Here is a 20,786-nt window from a genome sequence, read left to right on the forward strand (position 1 = left end):
CACACACACACACACACACACAGTCACAGCAAGCCCACACAGTCATGCATACTCTTAACTTGCACACACACACCCCCCAACACACACTCAGGGTTACAGCCCCCCCCCCAAGGCCTGCATGCCCTCATACTAACGGTCACACACCAGATCTCCTGCACGCTCCAGCCCCACGTAGCCCTCCACTTACCCTTACAGCCGCACACACAGCACCTTCCCCCCCCAACAGGGGCATCCCTGTCCTCTATCCTGCCCCCAGCTGTCAGTCAGGTACGCCCAGCCACCTTCGCCCCAGGCTCTAGACATATTGGGTCCCCTTGTTGAAGCCCTGCTCCCAGTGGGACCCCCAGACACCCTGACCCACCCATTGTGGTCTCCACAACCTGCCAGACCCCCTCAGGTGTCAGCTGGAGGAGAGGCCTCCATGGAGCTTTGAACACCTGCTGGCCCCTGACCCCGAGGGCCCCAGATGGTCTCGGGCAGAGTTCTCCCACTTTCTGACATTTGGGGCTGGATCCTTCTCTGGGGCGGGGCTGTCCTGGGCACTGTAGGGTGCGGAGCAGCAACCCTGGCCTCCATCCACCAGATGACTGCAGCACCCCTGCCTCCAGCTGTGACAACCAAAATACGGACATGGCCCGAGTCCCTGGGGGAGACTTGCCCTGGGTGAGGAGTATGCTCTAGAAAAGGGGGCACACCAGTGTTCCTCACAGCATCCCCAGCTGGAGAGTGGGGACAATGTTGTGACCCCAACCACACAGGCAGCGAACACAGAAGTGACAATCACAGGAAGACCAGCCAGAACCATGGTTACTGGGAGCATCACTCCCCGCTCCCAGGGACCTGCTTCCCCAGAGGGTGAGTGCCTTGGTGGGTAAGGTCCCCAGCAGGTGAGGTCCCTGGCAAGTGATACCCTGGAAGGTGAGGTCCCCAGAAGCTGAGGTTCCTCCTGGCAGGCGAGGTCCCAACAGGTGAAGTCTCAGCAGGTGAGGTTCCAGAGGTAAGGTCCCGGCAAGTGAGGTCGCCAGCAGGAGAGGTCCCTGACAGGAGAGGTTCAGGGAGGTGAGGTCCCAGCAGGTGAGGTCCCCAGCAGCCCAGGCCCCAGGCCACAGCTTATGTGAACCAGGAGGCTATACTGGGCACCGTCTGGTACCTGGAGTCCCAGCAGTAGTTCTGGGCCGCAGCGTCTCCCGCCAGCAGAAGTATCTCAGGTAGCTGGCATGGTCCTTGTCCAGGGCCTGCAGGTGCTGAGCCAGGGCCTGGGGGCTCGGGAAGTCGTCCACGTGGATGAAGGCATCAGGCGGCAGGAAGCACTCATAGTTCCTTCTGCTGGGGGCCAGGACCACCAGCACGGCCCAGGCATGGAGGGCGTTCTTCCACAGTTTCTCTGTGATGTAATCGGGGTGCACAGAGTTCTCGAAAGCCAGGTAGAATTTGTACTGGGCCAGCACCTCCATCATGGTGGCAGAGGGCAGCTGCTGGTGGGAGCGCCCGTACACGTCCACTTTCAGGTGGGGCTGCAGCTGCTGGTAGTACTGCACCCGGACCAAGTTTGGTTGCCAGTTGGACACCACCCAGGCCACCAGCTTGGTCTTGGCTGAGAGGTGGGCCTGCGCTTCGGCAGGCTGGCCAGGCTATGGCTCAAGCCAGCCTTAGGGTGTGAAGATGTCCGAGTCGCTGCGGTAGGACATGGTCAGGTTGAAGTAACCATCTAGTGCCTTCAGGTTCTTGAGGTTGGAGGGTGGCTCCAAGTTGAACCAGACCCAGCGCTGGCCCGGTGGCCGTGGGGAGGGTGGGAGCTGCGCCCAAGGCCTGGACATGATGTCCCAGTGATGCACGATGACCGCATCTGCCTGCCGGTACACCCTGGGGCTGGCAGTCGGCTGGCAGTTGGTTGGCAGTCGGCTGTGCCGGGCCACAGCCTGGAGCACTGGGACAGATACACAGGGACATTGAAGGGCCATGTCCACAGCAGGATGACCAGGGGTGGGTGGCTGGGGGTTAACTGGCAGGACTTATTGGCAGATTTGGCCAGGGGTTCCATGGTCCAGGGCTTGCCTGGAGTCACACGCAGGTGAGAGAAGAGGCATAGAGCCAAAAGCAGCTGAAACAGCAGCCCAAAGAGACAGCGGGGCCAGGGATATTGTACCTTGGCCCAACCGATGGGATCCATGGGTCAGAGAAGCTGGGAGGCGGGGAGGGCAGAGAAGGTGTCATTGATAACAAAAATAACAGCCCGCACCTCGAAGGGTGGAGCAGGAGTCGCCACATAGAATCATCATGATATCTGAGGTGGTTGTTGTTAGGTGCCACTGGGTTTTTCTGGCTCATAGCAGCCACGTGACAGAGCAGAACTGCCCCACAGACTTCTCTTGAAAGGAGCCCTGGTGTGCAAATGGTTAAGGGGTCGGCTGTTAACTAAAAGGTTGGTGGTTCAAATATACCCGGCGATTCAAACCTACGCAGCGGTTCTGTTGGAGAGAGACCTGGTGATGTGCTCCCATGAAGATTACAGCCTGGGAAATCCTATGGGGCTGTTCTCCTCTGTCACACAGGGTCGCTATGCGTCAGCATCCACCAGATAGCACCTAACAACAACACTGTTTACAGAAGTAGATTGACAGTTCTCTCTCCTGTGGAGCCGCTTGGTGGGTTCAAACCACCAACCTGATAGCTAGCAGCTGAGTGCTTAACTATTGTTATTCCTATTTTCCAGATGAGAAAACTGAGACCAAGTGACTGCCAGCAAGAAAACAGCAGAGCTGGGGTTTGAGAAAGGTGATCTGGTCTCAGAGTCCACATTCTCCTGGCCACTAGGGGTCACTGGGGAAGATGGGACAGGTGCCAAGGGCTCTCAAGTCCTACCCTGACCCCGCCCACCGCCAGCACCCTCACACTCCCTCCTAGTCTGGAGAGAAGACTGAGCCGGTTATAGATGCTCTAAGCCCCGTGGAGCTGACCTTTCTATCCTTGGCTGTTGTAAGAGTTTGTCAGGTCAAGTAGGAGGATTCATGGCAGAGGGAACAGCCAGTGCAAAGGTGTGGAGGTGAGAAGAGAGCCTGGCTCATTTTTGGGGGGGAGGGGAAGGAAGGCCTTAGGTCTTCAAGCTTAATCTTTACTTAATATTCACTCAAATTGTTCATTCTAAGGAGCCCCTGGCTGGTGCAAATGAAAGTTCAGAGGTTCAAATCCACCAGAGGTGCCTTGGAAGAAAGGCCTGGCAATCTGCTTCCGAAAACTCAGCTGTTGAAAACTCTATGGAGCACAGTTCTACTCTGACCCACAGGAACCTGCTGTGAGATTGGAGTAGACTCCATGGCAACTGGTTTCTTTTTAGGTCTTCAAGGGAGGCAGACTGGTGATGATCAATCACAATGGAAAACACATTGACCCTCAGGCCAAGGGGATTGCCCAAATGCCCACACACATGCATACAATGGCGTTTGGAACCAAGCTACCTGCCCATCAGTGGGCAGCTGGTTAAAGTCCCTACAGTGGAGTACTACGCAGCTGTGAAAAATGAACAATGGCACTTTAGGAGCGCAGCTCTGCAGGTTCCAGATGGGGACCCCGTCTTCCAGAGCCCGACGCTTCTTCAATTTGGGAACATCTCTAAGGACAAGTAAGCACTATAATGAATCCAGAATTAGGTCCAAAAGCAAATCTTTCTTTAGGGGGCCCTGAAGCTTAAGCTAGAGGATTTAAGTCGCACAAACGATTTGTGATAGATGCTAACCTGAAGGTTGGCAGTTTGAACCCACCTGGCAGTACCTCAGAAGAAACGCCTGGCAATCTGCTTCCATAAAGATTACAACCAAGAAAGCCTTACGGAGCAATTGAAGTCTGTAACACATGGGGGTGCCAGGAGTTACAATCGACTCCCCAGCTCCGGGATTTGTGGGCGTTTCATTCACTTCATGCTAAAACTACCTTGGTCTGATACAATACAGTTTACAAGATCAATAAAAAGCAAAACAAACCCATTGCCATCGAGTCGATTCCAATCCTAGTAACTCTGTAGGACAGAGTACAGCTTGCCCCGTAGTGTTGCCAAGGCTGTAATCCTTACGGAAGCAGACTGTCGCATCTTCCTCAACAGGAGTGGCTGGTGGGTTCAAACCGCCAACCTTTCAGTTAGCAGTGGAGTCGTTAACCAGTGTCCAACCAGGGCTCCTTTAAGCCACATCCACTGCCCTTGAGTCCATTCTGACTCACCCCAAAAGCAAACCCATTGCCTTCAAGAGGATTCAGACTCTTAGCCACCCTGTAAGGCAGAGTAGAACTGCCCCGTAGGGTTTCCAAGCAGCACCTGGTGGATTCGGGCTGCCAACCTTTAGGTGAGTCGTCCAGCACTCAAGCACTGTGCCACCAGGGCTCCATTCTGACTCACAGTGACCCTGTGTTGGTCTAACCCTGCCTTAGGAAGCCCTGGTGATGGAGCGGCTAAATTCTCAGCTGCTAACCGGATGACTGGCAGTTTGAACCCACCCAGTGGCTTCACAGAAGAAAGAGCTGGCCACCTGCTCCTGTAACGATTCTAGCCTAGAAAACCCTATGGGGCAGTTCGACTCTGTCACATGAGGTCACTATGAGTTGGAATGGACTCAATGGCACAACAGCAACGACAACCCTGAGCTGCTTAAGATGGGAACCACTAACCCCACACAGCTATGGGGCACTTAGAGATGTTATTCAATTGTGAATTTAAATAAATGGAAATAGTACCCGGGGTGGGAGAGAGGCAGACGGGGGAGTCATAGCTTCAGGGGCGCTGAGTTTCTGTCAATGGTGGAGGAATAACTTGGAAAAGGATCGTCAAGATGGTTGCATAACGTGACGAATGTAATCAACGTCCGCAAATTGTACATGTAAAAAAATCCTGCACCGGCAAATGTCTTGTTAGATATACTTTTACCACAATAAAAACAATAAAAAAAAAAGGAAAGCATAAAAAAATTTTTTTCCTGTGAAATACAACTTTATTATACTGGTAATAGCCTCATTTCACTACTAAGCCCTTGGCTACAAATCAAAAGGTTGGCAGTTTGAACCCACCCAGTGGCTCCTTGGGAGGCAGACCTGGCAGTCTGCTCCCCAAAATGAAATGGAAAGCATAAACATCAATGTCCTAGGCATTAGTGAGCTGAAATAAACTTGTTTTGTTCATTTTGAATTGGACAGTCACATGGTCTACTATGCCGGGAATAACAGCGACTTGAGTATATCTCATTTAAATTTAGAGACCATCTCAACAATAGATTTGATGCGTTGAACACTAATGACCAAAGACCAGAAGAGTTGTAGAATGACATCAAGAACATCACACATGAGGAAAGCAAGAGGTCATTAAGAAGGCAGGAGAGAAAGAAAAGATCTAAATGGATGTCAGAGGAGACTCTGAAACTTTCTCTTGAGTGTCAAGTAGCCAAAGCAAAAGGAAAAAGTGATGAAGTAAAAGAGCTGAACAAGAGATTTCAAAGGGTGGCTCGAGAAGACAAAGTAGTATGATGACCTGTGCAGAAACCTGGAGATAAAAAACCAAAAGGGAGGAACATACTAAGCTTTTCTCAAGCTGAAAGATCTAAAGAAAAAAATTCAAACCTCGAGTTGCAATACCGAAGGATTCTATGGGGGAAATATTAAATGATGCAGGAAGCATCAAAAGCAGATGGAAGGAATACACAGAGTCACTATACCAAAAAGAATTGGTCGGCATTCAACCATTTCAGGAGGTAACATGATCAGGAAGCCATGGTACTGAGGGAAGAAGTTCAAGTTCAAGCTGGTAAAAAACAAGCCTCCAGGAATTGAGGGAATACCTATTGAGACGTTTCAGCAAACGGATGCAGCACTAGACGTGCTCACTTGCCTATGCCAGGAAATTTGGAAGACAGCTGCCTGGCCAAGCAACTGGAAGAGATCCATATTTATGCCTATTCCCAAGAAAGGTGATCCAACTGAATGCGGAAATTATCGAACAATATCATCACTATCACATGCAAGCAAAATTTTGGTGAAGATCATTCAAAAACGGCTGCAGCAGTATATCGACAGGGAACTGCCAGGAATTCAGGCCGGTTTCAGAAGAGGACGTGGAACCAGGGATATCATTGCTGATGTCACATGGATCCTGGCTGAAAGCAGAGAATACCAGAAGGATGTTTACCTGTGTTTTATTGACTATGCAAAGGCATTCAACTGTGTGGATCATAACAAACTATGGATAACATTGCGAAGAATGGTAATTCTAGAACACTTAGTTGTGCTCCTGAGGAACCTGTACATGGATCAAGAGGCAGTCGTAAAAATAGAACAAGGGAATACTGCATGAGGTAAAGTCAGGAAAGGTGTGCGTCAGGGTTGTATCCTTTCACCATACCTATTCAATCTGTATGCTGAGCAAATAATCTGAGAAGCTGGACCAAATGAAGAAGAACGGGGCATCAGGATTGGAGGAGGACTCATTAACAACCTGGGTTATGCAGATGACACAACCTTGCTTGCTGAAAGTGAAGAGGACTTGAAGCACTTACTGATGAAGATCAAAGACCACAGCCTTCAGTATGGATTACACCTCAACATAAGGAAAACAGAAATCCTCACAACTGGTCTGGTAAGCAACATCATGATAAACGGAGAAAAGACTGAAGTTGTCAAGGATTTCATTTTGCTTGGATCCACAATCAACAGCCATGGAAGCAGCAGTCAAGAAATCAAAAGACGCATTGCATTGGGCAAATCTGCTGTAAAAGATCTCTTTAAAAGTATTGAAAGGCAAAGATATTACCTTGAGGACTAAGGTGCGCCTGACCCAATTCATCATGTTTTGAATCGCGTCATATGCATGTGAAAGAGGGACAATGAAAAAGGAAGACGGAAAAATGATTGACACCTTTGAATGGTGGTGTTGGCGAAGAATCTTGAATATACCATGAACTGCCAAAAGAGTGAACAAATCTCTCTTGGAAGAAGTACAACCATAATGCTCCTTAGAAGCAAGAATGGCGAGACTACGTCTCATATACTTTAGACACGTTATCAGGAGGGATCAGTCCCTGGAGAAGGACATCATGCTTGGTAAAATAGAGCGTCCGCAAAAAATAGGAAGACCCTCAACAAGATGGATTGACACAGTGACTGCAACAATGGGCTCAAGCATATCAACAATTGTGAGGATGGCGCAGGACCAGGCAGACAGTGTCTCGTTCTGTTGCGCATGGGGTCATTGTGAGTGGGAACTGACTCGATGGCACCTAACAACAACAACAAAGATCGTAGCTAGGAAAACCCTCTTGCCTCCCACGGAGGTTCTGTCTCTCCTCTGTCCTCACTCTATTTGGGGCCGTTCTGACTGGACAGCGCACAAGAAAAAGCTGACCCTAGAGGCAGGGGGATTTCTTTTTTTTTTTTTTATTGTACATTAGATGGGAGTTTACAGAACACACTAGCCTCTCGTTAAAAAGTAGTACACATAATGTTTTATGACATTGATTAATAACCCCGCAACATGTCAACACACTCGCTTCTTGACCGTGGGCTCCCTATTACCAGCTTTTCTCTCCCCTCCTGCCTTCTGGTCCTTGCCCCTGGGCTGGTGTGCCTCTTTAGTCTCATTTTGTTTTATGGGCCTGTCCACTCTTTGGCTGAAGGGTGAACCTCAGGAGTGACTTCATTATGAGCTGAAAGGGTGTCCGGGGGCCATACTCTTGGGGTTTCTCCAGTCTCTGTCAGGCCAGTAAGTCTGGTCTTTTTTGTGTGTGTTAGAATTTTGTTCTGTATTTTTCTCCAGCTCTGTCCAGGACCCTCTGTTGTGATCCCTGTCAGAGCAGTCAGTGGTGGTAGCCAGGCACCATCTGGTTGTGCTGGGCTCAGTCTGGTGGAGGCTGTGGTAGTTGTGGTCTATTAGTCCTTTGGACAAATCTTTCCCTCGTGTCTTTGGTTTCCTTCATCCTCCCTTAAACCAGATAGGGTGAAACCAGTGGCGTTTCTTAGATGGCCGTTCACAGGCTTTTCAGACTCCAGGCCCTACTCACCAATGTAGAATGTAGAACATTTTCTTTATAAACTATATTATGCCAATTGAGGTAGATGTTCCCCAAGACCATGATCCCTCTAGCGAGGCAGAGGGATTTCTAGCCCAGAACCTTAAGAGGGAGAAAGACAAACACCCAGTTCCTATTGCTGGGGCAAATTTATCAGCACCTTCTAGAAACCTGCCCACCCTACCCCTGGGCCACTGGGTACCCAGGAAGAACCCTAGCTGTGACCATGGGCCACTGGCAGATTGTAGGCCGTTCCAGAACCTGGTGGACCCTTTACTATCTGTCCCCTTCTAGCCCAGCCACTGAACATAAGCAGCTAGAATGGAAGCCAATAGAAGGCGGAGAGGAGAGACGAAGGCTTCCCTGGGAGGAAAGAGGCCTTTCCCAGGAGGCACCCAATGCATTCTAGGGTAAGCGGGTCAGCGTGCCCCAAGAGGCTACCTTACCTTGGGGTCGGTGTACAGGACACAGCGTAACTGTGCCCCATACCGTTTCCAGTGGCTGAACTTCCTGAAGCAGATCGCCAGGCCTTTCTTCCTGGGGGGTGGACTCCAAAGTCTAATCTGGAGAGCAGCTCAGCACGTCCACAGCTTGCACCACCCAGGGACTTCTATAAAGTTAAAAGGCGGACCCAAATCACCAGTTCCCAAAGTGGGTTCCATGGAGGGGCACCAGGGGTCCCTTGAAGGGGTGGGGGAGGGCAGGTGAACAGAATTTCAAGTCAGACAGGGAGAGCTGATGCGTGAGGTGGAAAAGATGTTAAGCCCCTAAGTGAACACACAGGTGTAATTAGAAGTGAGGAGGAGGGTGTGACCCGGTCTGAGCTTCCTGGATATTTGAGGTGTGAGCTAAAACCACAGGGGTTCTTAGAGTAAAAAGGGAAAGGAAGAATCCATGCCAAGTTTATGGGAGGAAAGGTCCCAGTATACTGGAGGAGCAGGGAGAAATTCAGTGCCGCTTCGTCTTCAGAGCAGGAGAGCAGGGCAGAGGCGCCACACAGCACAGATTGCTACACGCACGGTACAGGCCACGTCAGTCGGCAATGACATGTTTAGTGTCAGGGTAATAGGGAACCATGGGAGACTTCAAGCAGAGAGTTCCTCATGTCAACTTGTATTTTGCAAAGTTCTCTAAGGCTGCTGTGGGTGGTGGGGAACAGGCTACCAGAGCGGTGCAGAGTCACGGAGGCCAGAGGAGGCTGTACAGTGTCCTGGCAAGTGATGAAGGGTGTCTAGATAAAGGCAGTATTGGGGGATAGCATCTGGTGGCCTCATCAAACCCATCTGCATAACTCAAAACCAGCCCCTCTCCAAGCTGGGTCCTCCAGGTCCCCATGAAATCCCCAGGGAGCCCCCAAGCTTCCTGCAGTGGACGAGAGACATGTTCTACAATAGAAGCCTGGTTGTGCTAATCCCACCCAAGACACGGAGGCTGCAGAGTCAAAGCCCTGGGTCCAGCCTGGAGCGACAACTACTTCCCATTCCTTGATCAGAACTCATTTCAGAGATGGCGCTTCACGCTGCCTGCATTTCCACCATCTGAGCGTGTCCAATGATTTCTGGTGGTGGTGGACCCAGAAGGCCGGGCTGGCTCGGGGGTGTGGAGATGCCCTCCAGTCAGGGCATCTGCAGAACAGGCAGAACTACAACTCATCATTCTCTCCTTGACTGATGGGATTGTCTGGTGACTTATTGTAAAAAATTGTTCATGGGTCTGACAGTCTTGGTGTCACCGTGTCCCGGGCCTGTGGCCAAGCTTTGACAGGAAGGACTACAGTCTCCTCTCTGCCACCCTGGCCACACGGAAACCAAGGCTCAGGAAGAGAGGATTTCCTGCCTGGGTCACCTGCAAATCATATGCACCAAGTTGTCTCCAAGAAGCCCCGGGGGTGCAATGGTTAACCACTTCTGCTAACCAAAAGATTGGCAGTTTGAACTCACCCACTTGCTCTAAGGACAAAGACCTGGTGAACTGTTTCGAAGGATTACAGCCAAGAAAACCCTATCTTGGCAGTTGTACCCTGTCACATGGGGTCACCCGGAGTCGGAATTGACTCAACAGCACCTAACAAAAACACGGGAGGGGGGCCTGACAGTAGCTGCTGTCACCCCACGGGGCCTGGGGATCCCTGCCTCCGTTGCAGCTCTATGCATTGAGAGGCCCAAATGCCCCCATTCGGTGTTTTGGATGGGGAAACTGAGGCCCGCTGCGGCGTGGTGAACAGTCCAGGGGCTGTGGGGATGTTGAGTGGGGAGCCTCAGAGGAAGGGAGTTAGCGACTTATCGCAGCTCAACTGAAGGGTGAGAGTTGGGGTGTGGGAATCAAACCTCCAACACTGCCTGGAGACGGTGTGCTAGTGCCCAGGGGCAGCCCAGCACAGGGGTGGGGTCCAGAGAAAGAGTGCTGAGGGCGGGGTGCTGCCGGAAGGGGACAGTGGGCACCACGGATTGAGTTAAAGACCTAGATCAGTCCAGCTCAAAGGAGGGAGGGCAGGGTGGAAAATAGCCTCTAGCACCCAGAAAGGGCAAACCAGGCTCTGGGCAGCCCACCAAGGTCACATGGGCGAGAGAGGTGTGTTGGCAGCAATGGGAGCCCAGCGTAGGAATCTGATATGTATCCCCCCAACACCGCCCAGAGAGCGCATGAGCACCCTAGCAGGGGAGACCGCTTTTGGCCACAGGGCTGGATCCGACCCCACAACCCTGCCCCGCCCCAGGGCAGGCAGTATGTGGGTGGGAGGACCGGGGAGAAGCTGCTCAGCGAGTGTTCACCTGCGACCCAGCAAGGGTCTTTTTTGGCAGGGGAGGCAGCAAGGCTCTGGGACCCCTGCTGGTCCCGTTGCCTTTCTCTTCCTGTCAAGCCTCGCAATCCGAGCACTCCTGCAGGGCGCCCGGGACGCCCTCCCCGCGGCTGCCCCCAGGTCGGCGCTGTCAGGCGGGTCCGCGGCGGCCGCTTGCGCATGCGCGCTGGGGCACGCGGCAGTGCGGCCTGCGGGAGATCAAGGTGCACGACAGCGAGCTAGTACTGGGCTAGACGACCGACTAGACAGCGCTGTTCCGCTACTGCGCAGGCGCCTGCGAGGCGCGCGCGCTTCTACGACCTGGGGCTGAGGCGCCTGCGCCAGCAGCGGCACGTGCGGCAGCAGTCGGTGCGCGCGCAGCCCTGCCGCTGACGCCGGCGTACGAGGACACCACAGCCTTTGGCACGCGGTTGACGAGCTGACGGAGCGTAGGTGCGCCTGCGTGTGACCCCACCTCACTGGACCCAGCAAGAAGGCATCGCGCCAGACTGACCATGCGCAGGAGATGCCGTTGACGGCGGGGGAATGGTTGTCACAGTGTGGGAAAATGGAGCCGGGGTCGTGATTCTGCGCTCTGCCGGGGCGCCCGTCTTCAAACGGCAGGGTGCGGGCGCGTGGGGAGAAGACACCGACGCCGCTGGGGAAAGGGGTGATCGGCAGGGATAATGGGAGGATCCCGTCTGCTTTCGGGGCGAAGCAGAGAAGATACAAAGGGGAACAAAAGAGAGTGGGGGCAGTGTGGACAGGGAGCATCCTTCCCACCTCCCTGACAGTCCCCCTGCCCCTCCTCACGACCTGGGCTTCTGGGGAGGAAAGGGGAGGATTGGAGTTGGTAGAGGGAGGTGGAGCCATTCTGCCGATGAAGAAACTGAGGCCTAGGTGGACCCAAGCCTGCGCTGGCGATGGGCCTCCGTAGACCGGCCACAGCAGGGTGAACTTGGAGTCACTATGTCCTGTCGCCAGCTAAACATTCTAGGTAGCCCACCTCCTGGTGGGGACAGCTCTGGGGTGGACTTCAGCTCTGTTGGCTGAAGTAGGTGCCTGCCAGGGCATAGCAGGGTTCCCAGGGACTTGTGTCCAGTACCCATAAAAGCTCTGGCCACGCCTTGGGGGGGGGGGGTGGTTATGATGAGCACTTGTGGAAAAGTAAGGCGCGATATTTAGATTTGCCTGCGATGTTACCTTGATGCTTGACAAGCCCAGGATGGGGTGCTGGATCTGGTGGGTCCCATGGTCTGAGAAGGACGGGTAGCCTGTGAGCCAGGGGCTGACACCTGTAGGCCGAGGGTGTGGACATGTCCTAATTCGCCCCCACAGACTGAGGGCTCTGGAGGGCAGTTTCATCCCTCAGACAGTCTCCTAAGGCATGGTCGCCTCCCCTCTCCCTGGTTCTGTCCCTCTTCCCCCACCAGGCCTCTCCTCTTCTTCACACATATCTGAGCTCAGGACCACCCTCCCAGACTTGCCCTTACTCCAAAACTGAAAGGCACAGGTCAGAAACTGACCCCAGGGAGGATCACCAAGCCAGGGTCCCTGACCCCCAGGACCCTGGCTGCAGCAGGAGACACTGGAGGGCAGCTAACAAGCATGACTTCCAGGGAGTTCCACATGAAGGGTTTGGGGGCATAGCCAAGTGCGTGGGTGGTCTGTTTGGAAGGCAGTTCCTGGGCAGGGCTGGCTGGGGTCCCTGTCCACCCCTGTGGTCTTTTGACTATGAGATTTGGGGTGGTGGATTCTTCCAGTCTTTGGGCCTAGTCAGCCTCACTGTGTAGAGAAGCTGGAGTCCCCAGATGCTGTGCAAGCCAAGGCGGTGCCTGCTCAGAGCCTCAGTTTCCTCATCGGGATGGATCTCTGGATGGCTAGGGAGGCCTCCAGCCCCAAGTTGCTGAGCCCAGGACAGAGAGCAGGGAAGCTGGTGTCCACCTGAGTCTGGGCCCCCTGAATGTCAGCTTCCTCCGTGTGTCTATGTATGTGAGTGCGTGCCCCCTGCCCAGGCCTCCAGGGACCGCACCCTCTCTGTCATCTTCTGGCCAGATCCAACACCCAACCACAGGGCGTGGGCTCAGCCACCAGACAGTTAAAATATAAACAGAACTGCCCCCCCAGACTCTGGGGCTGGGGTTCTCAGCAAACCACACCGCCACCACACACACGTAGAGACACACACATACACACTCACATACACACACGTACACACATATACACGTACACATTCACCTATACACATACGTACACAGTACACACTCATGTATATGTGTGTGCACAGTACATACATGTATACACATGTACACAGATGTACATTCATGTATATGCATACTCACACGTGTACACACTCAGGTATACACACACACTCATGGTACTCAGAGACTACCACCTCCACAGGAACCCAAGCACATGGGATCACACACAGCCCACAGCCCGCGCTTACATACACACCACTCACACTTGGGTTCACACACTCAGAATGATGCCCTCGGACAGTGTCCCACATCAGCCAGACACACACACACTAACAGCCTCACTTACCCTCCCACCCAGACATACACTGAGCGTCACGCTGTACCCGCCCTAACAACACACCTCCATTCAGACAGTCACACTGACGCAGTCACACCACAACACAAACAGTCTCACACACACAGCGTGGCAGCCTCGCTGCTACAATGCTCGTGGGCCTCACACGGGGCGGGACAACCACACACGGATGTCCCCAGAGACACATGAGGAGTTGCGTGTAGTCACAATGCAGGTACACACAGTCACACCCATGGTTACACAGTTACACATTCATAGTAACAGTGTCAGTCACACACTTCATGTCATACCAGGGTCCCAACCACCCTACTCACTCTCTCACTGACGCCCTGCCACACAGCACAGACCTAGAGTCACAGAAGGTCCATATCCCATCACACATTTAGTCACAGAAGCCATGTGTACAACTCTACACACTCAGTCACTGACATACAACACACCCACACACTTAGTATCACAGCAGCCTCCCACAGCCCTGCACACCCTCACGCTGCTAGTCTCACACACCTGCACACACACATGCAAACAGTCACAGAAGCTCCACACACCCACACATGCTGACACACACAATCACACACTTCAGGTTACAGAGCCCCACACACAACCTTACACTCTCTCTTGCACACGCACACACACACACACGATCACACACTTCAGGTTACAGAGCCCAACACACAACCCTACACCCTCTCTCACACACACACACACACAGTCACAGCAGAGCCACACAGCCATGCATACTCTTAACACACACACACACACACACACCCCATCACTCACTCAGGGTCACAGCCCCCCAGGCCCACACACCCTCATGCTAACGATCACGCTCACACCCAGTCGCACACACTCCAGCCCCTCGTGACCCTCCATTCACCCTCACAGTCGTACACACAGCACCTTCCCCCCCTCACAGGGGGATCCCTGTCCTCTATCTTACCCCCAACTGTCAGTGAGGCACACCCAGCCACCTTTGCCCCAGGCTCTAGACATATTGGGTCCCCTTGTTGAAGCCCTGCCCTCCCAGGGACCCCCAGACTCCTTGACCCCACACCCACTGTGGTGTCCACAACCTGCCAAACCCCCTCAGGTGCCACCTGGAGGAGAGGCCCTCATGGGGCTTTGAACACCTGCCAGCCCCTGACCCCGAGGGCCCCAGACGCCCTTAGGCAGGGCTTTCCCACCTCCTGACATTTGGGGCCAGATCCTGCTCTGGGGCAGGGCTGTCCTGGGCACTGTGGGGTGCTGAGCAGCATTCCTGACCTCCACCCACCAGGTGCCTGCAGCACCCCTGCCTCCAGCTGTGACAACCAAAATATGGACATGGCCCGTGTCCCTGGGGGGCAGACTCGCCCTGGGTGAGGAGCACGCTGTAGAAAAGGGGGCACAGCAGTGTTCTTCACAGCATCCCCAGCTGGAGAGTGGGGACAATGTTGTGACTCCGACCACACAGGCAGTGAACACAGCAATGACAATCACAGGAAGACCAGCCAGAGCCATCGCTACTGGAGCACCACTCCCCTCTCCCAGGGAACTACTTCCCCAGAGGACGAGTGCCTTAGTGGGTGCAGTCGCCAGCAGGTGAAGCCCTTGCAGGCAAGGTCCCAGCAGGAGAGGTCCCCGACAGGAGAGTTTCAGGGAGATGAGGTCCCGGCAGGTGAGGTCCCCAGCAGCCCAGGCCCTAGGCTGTGGCTCATGTGAACCAGGAGGCTATGCTGGGCACCGTCTGGTACTTGGAGTCCTGCTGTAGACACCAGCAGGCTTTGCAGTAGTCCTGGGCCCAACTTCTAGAGGAGGGCCGCAGTGTCTCCCGCCAGCGGAAGTATCTTAGGTAGCTGGCATGATCCTTGTCCAGGGCCTGCAGATGCTGGGCCAGGGCCTGGGGGCTCGGGAAGTCGTCCACGTGGATGAAGGCATCAGGTGGCAGGAAGCGCTCGTAGTTCTTTCTGCTGGGGCCCAGGACCACTGGCACGGCCCAGGCCTGGAAGGCGTTCTTCCATAGTTTCTCCGTGATGTAATCCGGGTGCATGGAGTTCTCGAAAGCCAGGTAGAATTTGTACTGGGCCAGCACCTCCATCATGGTGGCAGAGGGCAGCTGCTGGTGGGAGCGCCCGTACACGTCCACTTTCAGGTGGGGCTGCAGCTGCTGGTAGTACCGCACCCGGACCGAGTTCGATTGCCAGTTGGACACCACCCAGGCCACCAGCTTGGTCTTGGCTGAGAGGTGGGCCTGCGCTTCGGCAGGCTGGCCAGGCCACGGCTCGAGCCAGCCATAGGGTGTGAAGATGTCCGAGTCGCTGCGGTAGGACATGGTCAGATTGAAGTAGCCATCTAGTGCCTTCAGGTTCTTGAGGTTGGAGGGCGGCTCCAAGTTGAACCAGACCCAGCGCTGGCCCAGTGGCCGTGGGGAGGGTGGGAGCTGCGCCCAAGGCCTGGACATGATGTCCCAGTGATGCACAATGACCGCGTCTGCCTGCTGGTACACCCTGCGGTTGGTGGTCAGCTGGCAGTCGGCCGTGCCGGGCCACAGCCTGGAGCATTGGGACAGATGCACAGGGACTCTGAAAGGCCACGTCCACAGCAGGACGACCAGGGGTGGGCGGCTGGGGGTCAACTGGCAGGACTCTTTGGCAGATATGTCAGGGGATTCCATGGTCCAGGGCTTGCCTGGAGCCACGCGCAGGTAAGAGAACAGGCACAGAGCCAAAAGCAGCTGGAACAGCAGCCCAAAGAGACAGTGGCGCCAGGGATATTGTACCTTGGCCCAACCGATGGGATCCATGGGTCAGAGAAGCTGGGAGGAAGGGAGAGCAGAGAACACATTGTCGATAACAACAATAACAGCCTGCACCCCCAAGGGTTCACCACAGATAATCCATGACTCCTGAGATTCTGTTGTTAGGTGCCACTGGGTTTTTCCAACTCATAGCGACCCCATGTGACAGAGCAGAACTGCCCCACAGGCTTCTCTTGAAAGGAGCCCTGGTGTGCAAATGGTTAAGGAGTCAGCTGTTAACTAAAAGGTTAGCGGTTCAAACATACCTGGCGATTCAAACCTATGCAGCGGTTCTGCTGGGGAGAGACCTGGCGATCTGTTCCTATGAAGATTACAGCCTGGGAAATCCTACGGGGCCGTTCTCCTCTGTCACGGGGTCGCTATGCGTCAGACAGCACCTGAGAACAACAGTCTTTACAGAAGTAGATTGACAGGTCTTTCTTCCGTGGAGCCACTGGATGGGTTTGAACCAGCATCCTGATAGCTAGCAGCTGAGTGCTGAACCATTATTATTCCTATTTTCCAAATGAGAAAACTGAGACCAAGTGACTGCCAGCAAGAAAATGGCAGAGCCGGGGTTTGAGAAAGGCAGTCTGGCCCCAGCGTCCACATTCTCCTAGCCACTAGGGGTCACTGGGGAAGGTGGGATGGGTCCTGAGGCCTCTCAAGCCCCACTGTGACCCTACCAGCTCCTAGCACCCTCAGATTCCTTCCTAGTATGAAGAAAAGACTGAGCCGGTTATTGATGCCATAAGCCTCGTGGAGTTGACCTTTTGATCCTTGGCTGGCTCTTCCTGGGAGGAAGAGAAAGCAACTGGGCTTTGAAGGTTATGTAAGAGTTGGCCGGGTAGAGTAGGAGCGTTCGTGGCGGAGGGAACAGCCAGTGCCAAGGTGTGGAGGTGAGAGACAGCCTGGCCTGTTTTTGGGGGGAGGGGAAGGAAGACCTTAGATCTTTAAGCTTAAGATTTGTTTAATGTTCACTCAGTTGTTCATCCTAAGGAGTCCCTGGCTGGTGCAAATGAAAGTTTGGAGGTTCAAATCCACCCAGAGGTGCCTTGGAAGAAAGACCTGGCAATTCCAAAAATTTAGCCATTGAAAACCCTGTGGAGCACAGTTCTACTCTGACCCACATGAACCTGCTATGATTTGGAGTCGTTCCAAGGCAACTTTTTTTTTTTTTAAGTCTTTAAGGGAGGCAGACTGGTGATGATCAATCACGATTGAAAACACATTGACCCTCAGGCCAAAGGGGTTTGCCCAAATGCCGACACACGTGCACAAAAGGGCATTTGGAATGAAGCTATCTGCCCACCAATGGGCAGCTGGTTAGAGTCCCTACAGTGGAGTACTACACAGCTGTTAAAAATGAACAATGTCCCTCTAGGAGCACAGATCTGCAGAAAAACCTGGCCGTCTGCTCCCAGAAAGATTCCAGGGTAGAAAACCCTAGGGGGCAGTTCTCCTGTGTCGCATGAGGTCACTATGAGTTGGAATGTACCCAGTGGCACAACAACAACCACCCTGAGCTGTGCAAGATGGGAAACACTAACCCATGTGACTATTGAGTACTTAAAATACTATTCGGTTGTACATTTAAATAAATGGAAATAGTACCCGGGGTGGGAGGGAGGCAGACAGGAGGAGTCATAGCTTAGGGGGCACTGAGTTCCTGGCAATGGTGGAGGAATAATTCGGAAAAGGATCGTCAAGATGGTTGCATAACATGACAAATATAATCAATGTCACTGAATTGTACATGTAAAAAATGCTAAATTGGCAAATGTTAGATATAATTTTAGCACAAAACAATTAAGAAAAAAGGAAGCAGCAAAGAAAAAATTTTTTTCCTTTTAAACACAACTTTATTATATCGGCAATACCCCCATTTCACTATTAAGCCCTCAGCTACAAATCAAAAAGTCAGCGGTTTGAACCCACCCGGTGGATCCTTTGGAGAGAGACCTGGCGATTTGCTCTCATAACGATTGCAATTTAGGAAAACCCTCTTGCCTCCCATGGCAGTTCCATTTCTCCTCTATCTCCATTCTGTTTGGGGCAGTTCTGTTCCGTCACCTGAAGTCACGACAAGAAAAAACTGACTGGAAACACAGCAACAACAACTATGTTGGCCCCAGAGGCAGAGGGATTTCTAACCCAGAAATTACCAGGGAGAAAGACAAACACCCAGTTCCTCCTGCTCAGGGCAATTTATCAGAACCTTCTAGCACCCCACTTACCCCACTCCTGGTCCACCCGGTACCCGGAAAGACCCCTGCCTGTGACCAAGGGCCACCAGCAAATTGAAGGCCGTTCCAGAACCCAGAGGACTCCCAACTATCTGTCCCCTGCCAGCCCAGGCGCTGAACATAAGCAGTTAGAATGGAAGCCAAAAGAAGGGCGAGAGGAGAGACAGAGCCTTTCCCGGGAGGCTGGAGGGCTTTGCCAGGAGGCACCCAATGCATTCTAGGGTAAGCAGGTCATCGTGTCCCAAGAGGCTACCTTACCTTGGGGTCACTGTACGGGTACAGTGGAGCAGCTGGCTGGGAGGCAAAGGATGGCGGTACTGCTGGTCTCCCCAGGTGTGCGCGAGGTGTAAGCAGGGAGGAGAAGGAAGTGTTCCTATACCTTTAGCACAGTGCCATCTGGGGCACATGCTGCCGTCAGGTGACTGTGCTGTCCCGGGACCTAGACCAAGGCCCATAATAAAATTATGGAGCTCCTCTTATTCCTGCTGTGCGGAAAGTTGGGGACCGGGGTCACTCTCTGGCCCTGCCTGTGGCCTTAGAGGCTGCAAGGCTTTGGGCCCACATTCAAAAAACCCATCCATAAACTGAAACCAGTTGAGTGGACTCCAACTCATGGTGACCCCAGCTGTGTCAGAGTAGAGCTGTCTGCCATACATTTTCCAGTGACTGAGTTTTCTGTAAGCAGACCACCAGGCCTTTCTTCCAGGGCACCCCTGGGTGGACTCAAACGTCCCATCTTCTGGAAAGCAGCCCAATGCGTACATAGTTTGCACCACCCAGGGACTCATAAAGTAAAAAGGTGGACCCAAATCACCAGTTCCCAAAATGGGTTCCATGGGGGGCACCAGGGGTCCCTTGAAGGGGTGGGGAAGGAAAGGTGAACAGGATTTCAAGCCAGGCGGGCGGAGCCGGTGCATGAGAGGGAAAGTACTTTAAGCCCCTAAGTGAACACACAGGTGTAATTAGAAGTGAGGAGGAGGGTGTGACCCAGTCTGAGCTTCCTGGGTGTTTGAGGTGTGAGCTAAAACCTCACAGGGCTTCTCAGAGTAAAAAAGGGGAAGAACCCTGCAAAGGTTACGAGAGGAAAAGTCCTGGTATACTGGAGGAACTGGGAGAAATTCAGTGTGGCTGAGTCACCAGAGCAGGCGAGCAGGGCTGGCTACATCTGTCAGAGATGACGTGTTTAGTGCCAGGGTAGTACGGAGCCATGGGAGGCTTCAAGCAGAGGGTTCCTCACGTCGACTTGTATTTTGCAAAGTTTTCTCAGGCTGCTGCGGGTGGTGGGGAACAGGCTAGGGGAGCAGAGCAGAGGCAGAGAGGTTGCCGAGGTGTCCCGGCGAGCGATGAGGGGTTTCTGGACGAAGGTGGTGTTGGGGGCTTCTGACCTCATCAAACCCCTCTGCATGAGTCAAAACCAGCTCCTCTACCTGCTGGGTCCTCCAAGTCCCCATGAAGTCCCCAGGGAGCCCCCAAGCTTCCTGTAGTGGATGAGAGACATGTCCTACAATAGAAGCCTGGTTGTGCTCTGCTCATCCCATCTGGACAAGGAGGCTGCTGAGCCAAAGCCCTGGGTCTGGCCTGGGGCGACAACTACTTTCTGTTCCCTGATCAGAAATCATTTGAGAGGTGGTGCCTTATGCTGCCTGCAGTTCCACCATCTGAGGGTGTCCGGTGATACCTGGTGATGGTGGACCCAGGAGGCAGGGCTGGCTCAGGGGGTTAGGGGTCCCCCAAGTCAGGGCATTTGCAGAATAGGCAGACCTAAGTCAACTCATCGCTCCCTCCTTGGCTGGTGTGATTGTCTGGTGACAGTTAAGCACTTGGCTGCTAACTGAAAGGTTGGTGGTTCGAACCCACCCAGTTGCTCCAAGGGAGAAGGACCTGGCGATGTGCTTCTATAAAGATTACAGCCAAGAAAACCCTCTGGGAGCAGTTGTATTCTGTCTCATGGGGTCATCAGGAGTCAGAATTGACTCAATAGCACCTAACAACAACACAGGGAGGGGGCGGGCCCTGACAGTAGCTCTTGCCACCCCACGGGGCCTGGGGACCCCTGCCTCAGTACCTGTTGCTGCTGTATGTATTCTGAGAGGCCCAAGCACCCTGATTTGTTTTTTTGGATGGGGAAACTGAGGCCTGCTGCTGCATGGTGAACAGCCCAGGGGTGGTGGGGACTTTGAGTGGGGAGCGTCAGAGAAAGTGAGCTATCGACTTATGGCAGTTCAGCTAAAGGGTGAGAGGTGGGGGTGTGGGAAGCAGCCCCCCAACACTGCCTGGAGATGGTGTGCCAGTGCCCCAGGGCACAGGGGTGGGGTCCAGAGAAAGTGTGCTGGGGGTGGTGGGCTGCGGGAAGGGGAGAGGGGGTCCCAGGGGGAATGAGTTAAAGACCC

General features: G+C 53.6%; 1 protein-coding gene and 1 pseudogene across 1 annotated transcript; both read right to left on the reverse strand.

The window, feature by feature from the left end:
• Nucleotides 1-1,112: 1,112 nt before the first annotated feature.
• Nucleotides 1,113-2,258, reverse strand: LOC100663187 (3-galactosyl-N-acetylglucosaminide 4-alpha-L-fucosyltransferase FUT3-like; annotated as a pseudogene).
• Nucleotides 2,259-15,067: 12,809 nt separating this feature from the next.
• On the reverse strand, nt 15,068-16,156 carry LOC100676461 (3-galactosyl-N-acetylglucosaminide 4-alpha-L-fucosyltransferase FUT3-like). The gene has a single exon (XM_064283094.1). The coding sequence runs from the start codon at nt 16,154-16,156 to the stop codon at nt 15,068-15,070; it is 1,089 nt and encodes a 362-aa protein (XP_064139164.1).
• Between the last annotated feature and the right edge of the window lie 4,630 nt (nt 16,157-20,786).

This window comes from Loxodonta africana, chromosome 3, assembly GCF_030014295.1.
Source record: "Loxodonta africana isolate mLoxAfr1 chromosome 3, mLoxAfr1.hap2, whole genome shotgun sequence".
NCBI lineage: Eukaryota > Metazoa > Chordata > Mammalia > Proboscidea > Elephantidae > Loxodonta > Loxodonta africana.